This window comes from Anarhichas minor, unplaced genomic scaffold (assembly GCF_050575085.1).
Source record: "Anarhichas minor isolate MPS153535 unplaced genomic scaffold, ASM5057508v1 ptg000023l, whole genome shotgun sequence".
NCBI lineage: Eukaryota > Metazoa > Chordata > Actinopteri > Perciformes > Anarhichadidae > Anarhichas > Anarhichas minor.
In genome coordinates this window covers 1744657-1760877 of record NW_027466469.1, presented here as the reverse complement: position 1 = coordinate 1760877, position 16221 = coordinate 1744657, and the positions used below count along the sequence as shown (strand labels likewise).

Sequence of the window (16221 nt, the reverse complement as noted above, 5' to 3'; positions counted from 1 at the left end):
GGACTAATTATGATTCACTACCAGATCCCACAACTCCTTCTTTACTCTTTCCTCCCGAGCCTCATGCCAAAGTCAGCTCTTACACCACGATATCCAGACAAAGACTGTTAAAAATACCTGCCACCCCATCCAATTACTTCCATTAATTTGGGACAGCAACACCTCCCACGGTAGTCGGACCTAATTACTGACTGACAGAGTATCCAATGCTCCTCCGCTGTCTTATCCTCTGTTAAACAGACCAAGCTGTCAAATCTATATCCAAGTGGGTTTGTGTACCGTTTGAGCCCTGCTACTTCTAGACGTGGCTCCAAGGAGCACACAGAAAGCCTTATTTACAGAGGTAGAGGTAGAGGTTGTGCCTAAAGCTGTGCCTCTTTATCAGAGCAGGAGAAAAGCACTAGCTCCTTGTCAACACACCCAAGCAGTGGAGAAAATGAGCCGCAAAGCTGAATTAATTCAGGGAAACTGAAGGCGGACTCTTCCTTTGAACGTCTGAGCGTGCCTGTACACAAACCGAGCCGATGCCTCCTGTGCGCTGTTAGCCGAGCTCTCTCTCTCTCCGCTCCCTCTCTCTTTTTAAGCTCATTTACTCAGTGCTCTGTTAGCACACAATCGAGGCACCCGTGATGGACACACAACACAAACAACCTCATCCTGGTGTGTGCAGAATGGCACAAAAATCGCAGGGCCGGTTTACAAAAACACAGCCACAAAAATCAGACGTTCAGAATTCATGCTTCTGGAAGATGAATTGGCCGTCCTTGGCTCTTGATATGAGAGGGAGAGCACACTAGGAAAAGGTGTATGGAAAGAGAATACAATGAAACAGGGATGAGGTTTTTCACAGTTCTGTCACAATAAAAAGATAAAGGTGGAATGTAGGGGGCAATGTTAGGATGTTAGAATGTTAGAATGTAGGGGGCAATTTAGGTTTCCATCTTTGTGTAATCTCCCTTATCTCCTTCTCCTTCCCCCTCCTCTCCCTCCCTCTCCTGGCGATGACGCTGAAGGGTACCTGTTTGTTCTCTTTCGTTACATTGTGAAGAAAAGAGATTTGCCCTTTTTGCTAAGCGACACGCACAAAAACAGCAACAAAAGGATCTTCGCAACCTCCAGAACTATACTTGTGCACGATCTCTGATTAAAACTGCATCTGCAACTGCATGACTCAGCTGAATCTGGGACACTTTCTGCATGCTGTTCTTCAAACAAGGCCTATAAATAGCACACACCTATATGTGTAGAAGAACAAAAAAACAAACAACATATTTCCTCTTATGTAATGTACAATAACCTCAGGCCTTAATTGTTAGGATAGCAATTAATCTAACAATGCTCGGGTGTGCTGGAAGTAAAATCATAAATGAACACTGCAATAGAAACCAGCTTTGCTTTAGGATTGCTTTGCTAATATGCATCTCCTCTTGGTTATTCTTACTGCAATTATTCTTTTAGAGTTACAGTTATTTTAATGTTTATTTGATTATGTTTAGCTGTTTATTCATTTGCTTCCCTTCTCGTTGCACATGTATTTCAGTAATCTAATTTATTTAAATTATCTACGCTTTTCTTTTTCTTTTTTTTTATCATGTAAGGCACACTGAGCTGCATTTTGTTTCTGAAAGGTGCTTGATAGTTATTAACTCTGCCAAAGAGGTAATGTTTTCGGTTCGGTTTGTTTGTCTGTCTGTCAGCAGGATTACGGAGAAATTACTGGCCCCATTTTTATGAAAATTGGTTGAAGAGTGAAGCATGGGCAAAAGAATAAGCCATTAAAGGTTGGAGCAGATCCGAATCACGGGATGGATACACAAATTGTATTTCACTTTTGTGAAAATGCGAGCGCCCCTCTAATTTTAAATTCATTCAAACACATTAAAAAGAAGAGAGTTGATTAAAGGAGTAGAAGTCCTTGGCATTTTGTAGACTCAGCATTTAGTTTAATTGGTTGAGCAGGTCAAACAATTACTTTCCTTTTATGAATAATTGTAGAGTGTTGCCATTTTAATGGCTTGCTTTGTAATGGGCTGACAGGAAGAAGTGATGTAAGATGTAATATAATTACCACACACTGACACGAGTAGGGTTAAGTGGTGGTGCGGCAGTAAAAGCCTTAATTCTCCTGATACAAACGTAATTTCTTCTCTACTTTTCTGCCTCCTTGCTTTGAATCCTTTTATCACCACCACATATTTTACCGTTTCCGTCTTTCACCTTGCAGTGGTCAGCAGATTGTTAATCCGTGAAACATAAGGCGCATAACGAATGGAAATTATCTTAATAAACCTGACTTCTAAAAGGCAGTCCTGTGCATACCCAGAGGCGCTGTTACACAATACTGTATGATGAAAGCACCTTATGGCAGAGACTCTGATAGAGGTAGGTTTACACTGTATCAACTCAGGAGGGTTATCTAAACAAACTGAGCTGATGCCAGCTGGCTTCTCCCGCTGAACCGCCTGAAGGACACTTGATGAAGCATACTGTCAATTCAAGCCCTATTGAGATATACAGTAACTCCAGAAAAGAAAAAATATGACAGTGAGGGGAATTTTGAATCAGATTTCCCTCAAAGTGGAAACCTTGTGTCTAACAAATAACAACAATGTGCCAAACAAGTGTCTCCTTGAATCTCTGTGACTTATAAGGACAAATAAAAACCTCCCCTCCTTCCTCTCTGAAGCTGTGTTTGAATACTGAATAGCAGCTCGTAGAAAGCTGTTCACAAATCAGTTAAAGGGTGTGAGAAGTTTGGTTGCTGCTGACATAATTCCCGCCCAATAAACTCTACAGAGCTATCATGAATGCAGCAACAAGAGCAATTAAGAGCTTTATAAATGGTTAATGAATACGACTCACTTAATCCCCAGAACCAGTTGTCATTTTGCGTTAACCAACCAATAAATTACACACCACATAGTCATATCTCTGGAAGAAAAATATAACTCAAGCACTCAGCATGAATGAAAAAAGGTCTATCACCGTGAAAAGATAAAAGGTGGTGAGGCGTTACCTGAGCTCGGGGCGGGCTGTTTCTTTTTGGATGTTTCAATGCCTGCTCCAATCAAGTTCATGATCTTCTCAATCTGTTGAAGAGAACAAGCATGAAACATCGGGGAAATGTCAATTACGAATCCTCCATCAGCCAAACCAATTAGAAAGCATGGAACACTGAAGGACTGGCACTGGGTGAGGCATGAGGACAAACTGCTGCTGCTGGGAGTACTGGAGTGGAGGCGGGCAGTTTTGCAATGATGGATTACAAGCAACAGTCCAACGTCAATGACCAACCCACAACTCAGCAGAAGCACAGCGAGGTGACGAGGTGAATTACAATCGGGAAGCTTTTGAAACTCCCAACTATTGAGGCTTGTTAGGCCGTGTATAGCCGAGTCCGTACAGCGCACAAACTAACCCTCCGGAGATTCAGATCTGTTGCTGGCTGTTTCTTTGTGAGTATTTGATTGCCCTCTCAGACCTGTATTATTTAAGCTTCACAGAAGCAAGGCAACAGCTTACTGCAAGGTTAAGTGAGCACAACGCTGCATGCAGGAGATTACAGAGCAACTCAGAGAAGAGTTGTTTAGGGGCTTAGAGACAAAAATGTTTATTTAAGTAGTCTCAGGCTTTCCAGGAGAGCCAAAATACATTTCCAGGTTGTTTGCTGTTGTTTATTTGCTGGATAACTGAACAAGTAACTCAAGTTCCAGCAAAGTGCTTTCGGAACTAGATGCAGTGGGTTATAAAAACCGGTCAGGAAATATAAGTAGGACAACGAATGGGCTTTAGTTTTTTCTTCATCCAGAGAAAATCTAACTACCTGCATCTATAAAGCTCGTTAATTAACACTTTCCATATGTATCTCATCTGATTAATGCAGACAAAAAACAAACTATTTGTGCTTTTATCGAGGGTTGGGCGGGTTGCCTGTCAAACTCATGGTGATGACAGGAAGTCACACTGTCGAGCCAACAAATTGCCCTGCACACAACCCCCATGTAAAAACCACAAATTGTCATTTTCACTCTTTGTTTTTGTTGTAATGTGATTTAAACAATGTAGCCAGGAGTTGCAAATTCCATTAATGTTTGACATAGCCACTCTTCCTATGCTAATCCTGCCAGCTGCCTCAAATTGAATGAGCAGATAAGCGAGTGGTAGCAATCTTCTCATCTAATTCTCAAACACCAAAGTGAACAAGCAACAGAGCGAGAGCTGAATGAGGTGGGACTACTTAGAACAGGTGTGAGATGAGTTGTTATCCTAATGTCCTGTCACTGTTCCCTCTTATTAAACATTGAAATACAAGGATTGCATTTCACTGATTTCATAAAGCTCGAGTGGAACACACACTTTGAAGTACCCAGTGTCATATTCCTTCCATATAAACATACAAAGTGGTATTCACAAGTCATGATATCCCAACTAAAACAAACACTCTGGGATTTATCAAATGTACTGCATATTTGAATAATAATCACTTATCGCAGTTTGTCCACAGAAACCACACTACTTGCTGACCCTTCATGCTTCAAGGACAACAGGACGATCATGCACAAGTGTACCATTCACTCCATTCTATAGAGAACACACTTTACATATTATTATCATTTTATATTCTTTGACTGTTGTAGAAAAGAGAATATCTGCAAGAAGTTATTTTGACAATTTTAAACGAGGCAATTAGCATGCTGGAGTCACCTAAAATGTCATGTGCAAGCTACTGCAGATCTAAATTTAGAATCACTTGACTAGTCTATTCACAATCGGCAATGAAGATTTTTGTGAGCCTGAAAAGCTGATTCTGCTTTCACTAGTGACACCAGAGACACAGCCAGGCTTATTTGATGTAATATTTAGTGTTTGAAAAAGCCCTATGCACTTCGCTAGTGGCATCAACACTGTGGAAAAGCCTTGATTTATTTGGAAGTCAGGCACGTGGGACGCATGGCATATGCCTCCAGCAATGCAGACCTCACATTACTCTTTGAATTAACCCAGTTACATTCTATATCACACACACACACACACACACACACACACACACACACATCAGGACTACATTACGTCTGAGCTTAAGTGCATCGTTATTAAAACCAGTCACCAAAATGCTGCCTCTAGGGACGCCTGCATCATCATAGTTTAAGTGCGGAAATATTTCATAACGCACCCTCAGCGTCATCCACCGAATAGCCAGCTGTTTGGCTCAGGGATGGACGAGGAACGTGTTGAATATATTTATGTTATTCAAAAGAGAAATGTATTGTTAAATATCAGTTCATGAAACAGACTTGCCGTATGAACTTAGGTCAATTGGTCCATTAGTATTTCCATTTCCATCCATCCATTAGCTAAACCCACTTAACCTTGTGTGTTGGGGGGGGGGGACTGGAGCCAATCCCAGCTGACATTGGGCGAGAGGCGGAGCCGGTTAATCACAGGGACAGACGACCATTCAAACATTCAGACCACATGCAAAAGCCACATGAAGAGGCCAGCCGGCAGATTGGAATCCGACAACTGCTCCATCAGTGTCTTTAACTACTCAATCCATGTCAGCTTTAAACAGCTAGTACAGACGGCAGGTGAGAATCAGGTTGTAAATTCATTTTTAAAACCATAAGAAATATTACACCGAGAGGTGCCAGCTGACACTGACAGGTGTTTCTATTATATTGTCCACCCCATTTATATCAACGAGGATAAGCTGAACAACAACAACAACAACAACAACACCTCTCTTTATGCAGGTCAACAGCACCACAAGCTACATCCTCCAAAATGAGCGAGTGCGTGTACATGGAATGAAGTTTCTTCCATGTTGGATGTGTATTAAAGGAAAGGGTGCGTAGCTGACTTGGTATGGCGTTAGCCCCGTGTACCAGAGCCAAGTCCATAGCGGCGGGCCGGGTTTGATTCCAGCCCTCTGCCCTTTGCATGTTGTTCAGAGCAGGTTGTTCTCACTCTCCCTCCTTTCCTGTCTATCACTGTCAAATAAAGGCAAAAAAGCCCGTATTATGATCTTTAAACCAAAAGAGAAAGGTGCAGTTAAACTCTCAATGGGAATTAATTTGACTCAGGGAGCACTTTCCACTGAATGTCTGGGAACAGGATGGAAATAATCAACTAAGAAGATCTATTCACACAAAAACGTAATTGATGGTGCCGTTAAGAAGCACATGGGGATCTGAGAGGACTGTCATTAAATCCCCGGTGCTCAACTCTGAGTGATAGTTCCACATCCTGAAGTGATTTACATGCTAATACAGGTTGATCTGCACTTCAGTTCATGCACACGCTTCAAAGGTTATCCATTTTTATCACCTTTTCAAGCTCAAGTACTGTATAAGTGAAAAGATAAGACAGTAAGGGGAAATCACTGATCTTTTTTTAATTACAATTCATGTCCCTAGCATTTGCCTTATCCTGACTATCTTCTATATAGTATGACTTGTTCTTCTCAAACTCAAAACAGACTAATTTAATTGACTAATTTGTAGAATTACAAGATCTTAAACCTATATAACTGAGCAAAGATAAGATAGATCTTTCTTGGAGTGCACTCCCCACTTCTTAGAGAAGAGTGAAGCACCGTTATGCTCTCTGTTTCCAGGATCTGAGACCAACTCTTCTGAGGACTTGATTTAATGTGAGTCAGATCAAGCCAGAAAACACAAGACAGACCTGACACAAAATGGGTCTTGTGTTTACACCAGTTTCTAATTAATAACCTTCATGTGTCACTGTGTGGAAGAGACTAGGACCATTCTATTATGTGAAGGCATCATCAGGCTTAACATCAATATTGCTTTCCTTACTTTGCAAAACAAAATAGTTATTTATTGAAATAATGGTATCCGATACCAGATCTGCCCATTGACACCGATACCCGATCCAGCTATTTGAGTCAGTATCGGACAGATATCCAATATCGGTATCAATTGGTATTGATATATGCATCTCTAAATATCGAAACCATCAAAGTACAACAGATTGCTTCAACGTATGAAGAGAGCTCCACATTGGCCAGTTGTATCGTGAGTCAGTCAGCCTCAGTGAGTTCCCCTACAGGCCTTATTATACCTACATTCATTACGTGCTTCACTGCCCCTGCAAAATATGCAGCATATATACATATATGGCAGTGTTCCATGAGAGAAAAGTTGGAGTCCTGAAATACTTGTATAAACCACAGAATTGAATATTCTAATGTAACCAAAATAAATTGGAAATGTTCCCAATTATCTAAACTAAATTTTTTTCATACAGCGCTTTTATTCAAAGCACTTTACAAGGCTTTTGCCGCTCATTCACATTCATCCATTCACACTAACACACTGGACTGACAATCGGGGTTTAGTGTCTTGCCCATAAGGTCACTCCGACATGTAACTACCAACCCTGTGATCAATGGGCAGTCTGCTCTACCTACGGCCCCACCAATTATCTGCTACGTGTTCTCAGATTTCTCGAACCAGTCATTTTGGACAAAAGGGTCATAACTGCACTGAAATGGCCTGTGCCACAAAAGTGCTCAGATAACAGAAAGAAATATCAAAAAGAGTGCAAACAAAATCAAACTGTACAATAATTATATGCTATAAATATAAGACAACAAATTCCAGCCGTCACTATTAACAAAAGTGCCTTACAGTACATTTAGCCTCGATGCCACCTCTTTTATGATTAAATCTGCAAATACAATGAGCCAATTTAGAAACCATACCTGTGTCCCACTTCTACATTAAACTCTGATTCAGTGCACTAATCTTCATATTACACTTCATGCAACCAGAATACAAGAAATTATTTTGTACCAACTGTGAGACATAAGCTGTCAATCATCACAGTGCGACTGCTGTGAAAACTGCTGCTAATTCAACTTGAAAAAGGAGAAAGCAAACTGTTCACTTCCTTCTTTGTTCTACAGGATGTTCCTGAAGCTGGCTCACCTTCCCCAATTTTTCAAGCTTTGAGCTGCTTCTCAATTTCATGTGTGCATTGCATTGTGGGGCAGTACTGCAGCAATACTCTAAAGTCATGTGTTCCTAATTCAGCAAGTGATCTTTTTTCGCATGCAATTGCCTGTCTTCGCATCTTTCTTGTCTAGTAAACTACATGCTACCAACTAAGATTGGGATAATGTGAAATAATCTTGAACAATGTGCTTTTGCGATAACGAGTACAATATTGTCCACTGAGCCAATGTCTCCCGCACATAAACGATGGCAGTGAGCCCGAAGCAGAGCAGATAATGGAAATGATGGCTGATATAATAAACTCACCAAAAAGGCTGCCTGCCTCACTGGCGCTGGCCTCCAAACAGGATTACCACTCAGTATCATTGTCAATAGAGACAGATGGACCACTATACCAGACCCAGATCACATAATTCTATCCAGCAGTGCTCATGATTTGATGATTGTTTTCTTTTTATGTATTGGACAGCTTTGAAACCACACAGCATAAATAAAGCTACTAAGAATGATCACAGTAAAGCCATGATGGCATTTATGGTGTGCTATAAATGTGGCGAGGCATGGTGACATGAATTTGATAGTTAAAGTTATCATCCTAAGCGTCAAATATTTTAGTCATAGGTTTAGGTCTGTTAGGGAACATAGCATTTAATTAATGCTTTTCTATTGGTTTCAGTCAGGGACCGGTGGACCAGTTACTTTATTAACGGCTACAAGAAAATAAACGTAAGATTCTGACAGTGCTACTCCATCTGAATGATAGAGTATAGCATCACTTCATTTGTGTGGATTTTTCCATCCTGCATTCAGCCTGTCAAGTAGTGCTGGGATTGGGACTTAATGTAAGGTAACGTCAGATTATCATCAATTAAATTCCATAGTGTGTATTTTTCCACCTGTACAAAATAAGACTTATCAACTCTATATACACGACTGACGGGTGAGATGTACGGCTGATGGCTGCAACTAACAGCTGCTGCTGCTGATTACATTTTGGATTAATTGTTTGACCAATGAAGTGACATCACAATTTCGGGAAGCCCAAGGTGAAGTCTTTAAATGTCGGACCAACGGTCCAAAACCTAAAGATATTCAATTATTACATGAGAGAAAGAAAAGCAGCAAATCTGCACAAAGTGCAAACTTGGAGTCTTAAATATGTCATTTTTGTTTGAAAACTGATTGAAAAGATTTAACAATTTCAAAATAGTTAAAAATGATTTTTCTGTCGATCTGAGGATTGATTGATCGACTACTTGTTTCATCTATAATGAAAGCAAAATTGTAAAGTTGAGAAGTTGACAACGTTATTACATGTATGTCTATACATATTTTACATATAAATATAAACATACACTATACTAAACTACACTATTTTTAATTAAAAAAATGTTTTGGGGGAAGTACTGCTGCCTTATATGCTTTTCTTTGAGACATCACATTTGTTTCTGCAACAAAAAACTGCTTAATTAAGTATATAAAAGCCAGCTATTACCTCTTGGTTAGTTGGGGGCAATACAAGTCATAGAAATGCCGCAAAAGATTGAAATTGGATGTTGTTATGACCCCTCCAACTAACATGTCTCCTCCTGCAGGAGCCTGCAGTCAGGAGGGTCGTTATCCTAATTCGGTGGCAGCTGTTCAGGCCTCCACCAAGGCAACAAATATCAGCCAATTTTCGTTGTCTACCTCTTGCTCTCCTAGAATTGACACCGCCCAGGTTTTGGTATGGTTGAACAATTTGCTGCCTGCAACACTTGCACGTACACCGTCCACACTCGTCCAAACATTCCGCTCACTACTGATGCATTTACTCTCCACAACCCATGCTCCTTTGTAAATAGTTATGTTTGATTCGTTTCTAATAAAACATTTAATTGGCACTTTAACTTGACTGGTCTCCTATGTTACTGTTGGGCAATATGTTTCCTCCAAAATGTGATTTTTTAAAAGCCAAATAGTCACATCTGACAGTAATTTACAAGCAGCTGCTATTGAACCATTTTAGAACTCTCACGCTTCTGTTGGGTTTTTTTTAAGGTGCAAAATGGCTTTAAAACAGGTCTACTGCATGTGTGAAAAAACAGCATTTAACAGCGGGTTGGAGGAAATGTGGTGTCTCATGTGTTACACCCGGTGAGAAATTTTACGGGCAATGTGGCAGGTGAAAAAGGACTGCCACACCCCCTCCCACCCACCAACCCCATCACCACTACTCTCATATTCATGTACCACATCTGTCAAACTAGATCTTAAGATGTGTTCACTGTGTCGTGGCTCTCTATATGAATTATAAACCAACTTACATGTACTTCGAAAATATTCCCTCCACATCAACTGGATTTACCAACATGAAGATGTAAGTTAGTTTTATTTCATTTTCGTCGTGGCAGATTCAAATTCATAGATAACTAATGAAAACTAATTTTGGTTTATAAGAGCTATGATATATCTGTTTTCACACTATCAAAATTATTATATTACAAAAGCTGTATAAACCATATACATTCAAAAAGATTGTAATAAACCAAAGGTGACATATCAATAAATATGGGTGTTTTTTATTAGGGGTATTAGGGGTTCCCAATCTGCTTGTGGTATGTAAGACTACAGACATTAGTAAGTGTTGCAGCAGGTACATAAACACACACACACTGTGTGCACTTTAAGAGCTTGCATGTGTAATGACATGAGGAATACCGCTGGGAAATTTAGAGTACGCACACGAATGAAGCCACTGAAGCATCTGTAACATGTGGTTGTGTTAACCTTTGCCTTTTGAGTATTGAACAGACAGTGGTGAAGACATCAATCACCTTAATCATGTATGCCATTTCTATTATTAGTAATGTAACGGTCACTGAAATGCAAGATTATTATCTAACGACGTTTGTGTTATTTGTGGAATTAATTTTAACAGAAAAGGAGTCCACGTTAAAGTATATGAACATATAAAAGCAGTGAACGTAGTGGGGATATACCATACATTCAGGGATACATTTTGTTGGTCAGTGGTGCACGTTTCCAATGTTTGTGGATAACTTGCCAAATGTCAACACAAATATGTTAAATTGTTCCATGGCAGCTACAAGGCAGTTTACCAAGGTAATTCATTACATTACATGCTAAATGACCGGTATTGAAACTGCCCTTTTTTTAAATTTAAGACAAAACTGGATTAATCTATCAGATATGTGCTATTGTAATATAAGATAGTAGCAGCAGTAACAGTTTGAGGGGAAGTACATTATTAATGTCTACAAGATGTAGCTAGGTAGCTATTGTGCACTTTTAAGGTCTTGCCTTTCAGCCAAATCATTCACTCGTTATCCAATTTGAGTCAGATGTATGGTGTGTCTTGCCCTAGACACGCAATGTTGCACTGATGTACCCTTTGAAAGTCCAACTAGTCAAACATGAGTAACATTAATCATACAGCTAAGGGGACGAGTGCCATGCAGAAGTAAAGGTATTGTACGAGAGCAAGATGGCAATTTCCCTTCTAACAATGTCTCTTCATTCAGTAGCTGTTGAGTATTAGTTGACAAGGCACAGTGTTTGCAGGGTGAATTATTATTATTAATAAGCTCATAATTATTAATAATGAGCGTGTCCTGTTTTATTCATGAATCTTTTTTTTTTTTTAACTCTAACGAATATTTTAAAATTGTTTTTGCTGAACGATGAATATTGATGATACAATTTATGGGCATTTTAATTTTAAGACCTCAAAAGTGAGGATTAACTCACAACCTTTTACTGGACATTAATCAAGCTGAGTTAGCTAACAGGTTATATACTCCACCTCCAATAGTCTTGCCTGGTTATTCTCGCTTCTATACACATAGCGTTAATATTACTTTAAAAGGCATTTTGACCGGTTTGTCAAGCGAAAGGTTGGCCTTAGCTTTAATGTCAAGCAGGTTTAACGGTAACGCTAGCTAGCTAACTGAAGTTACAACAATTTACATGAAGTTGACACTTAAATAATGGCTGTGTGAGACAAAACTTTCACTGAACAGGAAAGACATGCAACATTAAAAGTGAAAACTTCACTTCCAGTTGAAAATGTCTGGCGTTAACCTAACGGTTAAACTTGTGTCCCGGGAGTTGAGGACATCACCTGTAACGTTTTATGAGTTATCAAATGCCATCTTTGTCATCACTGACGCTAAACAACCTTGGGTTCCATACCCATGGCTGTTGTCAAGCTTAACAGCTTAACTAAACTGATATAATGTGGCTAAAAAATTTGCTGATTTACTCAGTTACAGTCTCTCTTCCGCTCCACCCTGCTGCCCATATTTGGATTTTGCCGACTCAGACGATAAAGATGGCGGCTAACGGTAATGCTCATTTATTTTTAATTCTTATGTATCTATTGCTTCCATTTGATTTTTGATTATACGATTCATTGATTTTTATGTCTGTTTTATTTGTCTCCTTCATGTAAATTTAGTGAAAACTATATATCAATGTATGAAAAAAATGTGTTTTAAAGGAAACTCTCATGGTATTGAAAATTATTTTGGTTACATCACCTTAGAAATTTCATAAATATGATAATACCACAGCCTCACTACTTTCCTAAAATCAATTACTCACTTTAAGTAGCCTAATTATAACTTATTTCAAAATATATTTTTTACCAATAGGCTATGCGATCTGATCTCTTTGTTCAGATAAAAGTTTAAATAGAATACCAAGTACTTTCGCTAATAGGACAAGAAATGGAAAAAATGGTCAGCAGTTACACAAGCTGCCAGACATAATACAATTCAAAATGTATATATACCACTGAAAATGCCAATGGGGTTTAAAGGTTACGCTTTATCTCATAACTTCCTTTTTTATGATAACAACATCTGAAAACCAGCATTCGTATTCAGTTGGTTTGCTTTCTGTGTGCGCATGCACTGACATATGTGTGTGTTTGTATAGCTGATCTAAAGCCCAGCCGCCGTCTGAGCCTCGTGTGTCGCTTTAATGTTTTACGCTGGTTGATCGCTTGATGGTGGTTGACGAAATATACTCATAAGAGTCCATTTTTGCCACACACACACACACGCACGCACACACACACACACACGCACTCACGCATATCCCCAACCCAAACAAATCCCTTGAAATCTGGAAGAGAAACAGACACTCAAGAGCAGCTGCAAAACAGGATGCCCTTGAGAACAGGACACCCCACCCAACATGGCCTGAATAAACAGTTTTGTCAGAGGGCAGAGGGGCGGAGCATTGAGCAGGCTCTGGACAGGGAGGGATGACAAAGAGAGGGATACACAAGGCCAAGTAAAAGTTCAAGATGTCTAAATGCTCTGAGCTGAGGTGACACCCAACTGTGACATGCTCACGACTTACTGTAAAAGCTAGACCCCCTTTTCTGTGACCATAACTGCAGCAGGGCTGTCTTCAAGACCACTGAAGTTGAGTCTGGACAGTTTCAATTCAAGTCCAAATGAAGACAAGATCAAGTTCATACTTTGTGTATGTCTTGTGCATCTATCCATGCATCAGCAGCACCTGCTTTGTGTTTGATTGCTGTTAGATCACTTGTTTTTCTATTGCAGGAAACAACATAATCTTTGTGCATAACTCTTCACATCAAAAATGAGGATGCGAGATTGTTACATGGCAAAGACACACTATGAGAAATAAGCATTACTAGCAGCATGTGAGGAAGAATTTTGCATTTTCTTGAGGGAACTGGCGGTAGAGCAGCCCCTTCAGTCTGCTTTAAGAGCAACTACAGCGCTTGGCAAGAGAAGCCCCCCCAACCAGGCTCAGTAGAGGCCAATATGGCTAAATGTTCTTTCAAAGTTGTCTTTACATTGCTGGGTATGTAATTCTGTTGGAAGGTTTTCTTTTGCCGAAAACTATTTAGTCTATTGTATCAGAATCATCCAAACCCAACATGTGTAATATTTATGTAATCGCAAAATGTAGACTGTCTTCATGGCATTAAACATCCTGTATTCACATAAATGATTGCATTATAAATGAAGCATTAATACAGTACAGTTCATATCCTCTGTGTACTCCTGGCAAGTTTGAAGCTTGAAAGAAGTGTGTCAGGATAAATAACTTCTTGAATATATGTATTTAGAACATCACCTTGGACTTTATGGCAGTTCTGCTCTGTTCTGCTCAACTTTTTATCAAATCGGCAGATAAGAACGCATAAAGTCAAAGTAGATGAAGGTGAACTGCTCCTAAACAGACTTTTCATTGTCAATTCAACATATCTGTTATGACAAAATATTGCAGTATTCTAAGAATTTAACCTAATATTCTGAATAACATCTTACAGTTTTTTATCTTAAACACTCAGCAGAAAGTGTCAGAAATATTCTAGTCTTTTTTTTTTTGGATTACATAATTTTGCCTTTGAGCTGTGCACTATGATAATATCCTGTATTATCAGACATCAGCTATTGTCCCCTAAAGGTTTTGACTATTTAAGTGCGTCTGGATGTTTTGGTAAGATATTAATATTCTTCAGGGTCTCGGCAGTGCTTCAGGGTACTGCATTGATGTTCCGAAATGCTCAAAAATCACAAGTTAAGGTTTTTGGGGATGGAGGGAATGAGGGGGAGGGGGAATTGCTCACAGTGGGCTGAAAGTAGATGGCGTAAGACGGAGCAAAAGGAGCCAGAGGAGTGCAGGAGGAGACAGTGGAAGCGTGGGTCGGCCCCTGAGACATGTACTGAGCGGATGTGGAATGACAGCACAAGCCCAATTAGTCTTAGATGCCAGGGCTGCTACAGGGAGGTCGGTGCAAGTGATCAAGCCATTCATGCATTCAAGCACTCACCCACAGGCACTCTACGCCAACGGCCTGGGTAAAGTTACTACAGTCTATCACTGCTTCGGCTGGACTCTTGATCACTCTCATAATGCTGCCTCTGCTCCCCTTCCTTCATTCCTTCCTTCCTTCCTTCCTTCCTCTCTCTTGAAATATGCTGCTTCCCATTTCTTTTTCTTTTTTTCCCTCACTAATCCTCAACTGCATCTTTCATCGGCCTCTCTTTTTTTTCCCCTCACTCTCGCAAACACGCTGCCTCTTAAGGACACACACTCTACTTGAAAGCCTGTCCATGCCTCAACGCCGACAGTGCCACTCCCTCTGTCATCTACACCCTCCCACTTATTTCCCATCCCCAGAGCTGGAGTATTACCTCATCCCACTCAGAGGCAAAGGAAGGCATGCGCTCCATGGACGGCTGCCCAGAGCTGCAGTTAGACACGGACCCACTGCGGCCAGCCAGACCTCCATCCTCCTCTCCGAGTGGTGACGCCAACAAGTCAGAGTCCGACTTGGACAAGCTTCGAATCAGCCCCAGGTCTGCGGGTCTGACTTTGACCGCTGCCCTGACCGAGTCCCTGATGTCAGCTTGTGGATTTTGGATCACCTTGGTGGGGTTGGCGTCCTGTGTGCACTCCGCCATTGTTTTGGAGCTGCCAAGTGCAGCTCAGGTTCCTCACTTTCCTGCAGTGATATGACTTGTTTCGTGGGTCCAAAGAGTGATCCAGGATCTCTGAAGTACTGAAAGACACAGATAAATTAAGTATAACTTGAGGAACTTGCCTCCAACTCATACAAAGTGCTCCTCTTTTGAGGGAAGGAAAGCATGGAAGTGAAAGATTTGTTGTGCACAGAAACAATCATCAAGGCCCAACCCACTAGTTGTATCCTGTTGCCCTCCCCTTAGTGGCCGGCTGCCCCAAAGGGTCCCCCTCCTTTATCCTCTCAACTGTGACTTTTTCTGATTCACTTTCCCACATTCACATTGTCTGTTATAACTTATCAGGCTGGGTATCTTTACAGTCATGTGGTAATATAATTGAATATCAAGAGAATATTCTCAGACCAATCTGAAATAGGAGAGTAGCATCATAAAGCCTAATGTCTGATGGTTCAAAACTTCACCATCAGCTGACCATAGAATTAAAAAAATAAACTCCTCATTTTAGCATCCTCTTACCTGCGTAGCCCTGGTGCTTTCCCTCCTCTGTGGTTTTTGCGTCTGTCCTGTTCTGAGGTTGTTGCCAGACTCTCCAGGAGGACCGGCTATGTCCCATACTGAGGATCAGGGGACGGGAGGATCCCAAAGCCCGGCCTTATTCAAACTGACAGCTGGGGTAATCAGGTTACTGACGCACTGGGTGGCTGCTCCATTTTAAAGGAGGGAGAGTCGGGTATTCCTCTTCTTCTGTCTGTCTGTCTGTC

At 40.5% G+C, this 16221-nt stretch overlaps 1 protein-coding gene across 1 annotated transcript in view; it reads right to left on the bottom strand.

The window, feature by feature from the left end:
• The window catches only part of anks1ab (ankyrin repeat and sterile alpha motif domain containing 1Ab), a 35415-nt gene extending 19976 nt beyond the window's left edge, over nucleotides 1–15439 (bottom strand). Inside the window, exons 1-3 of the mRNA XM_076096714.1 lie at nucleotides 15170–15439; nucleotides 14602–14697; nucleotides 3023–3089 (exon numbers count right to left, since the gene is read on the bottom strand). Of these exons, the coding sequence (XP_075952829.1) occupies nucleotides 3023–3089; nucleotides 14602–14697; nucleotides 15170–15439 (433 nt within the window). The remainder of the gene's footprint in view (nucleotides 1–3022; nucleotides 3090–14601; nucleotides 14698–15169) is intronic.
• Between the last annotated feature and the right edge of the window lie 782 nt (nucleotides 15440–16221).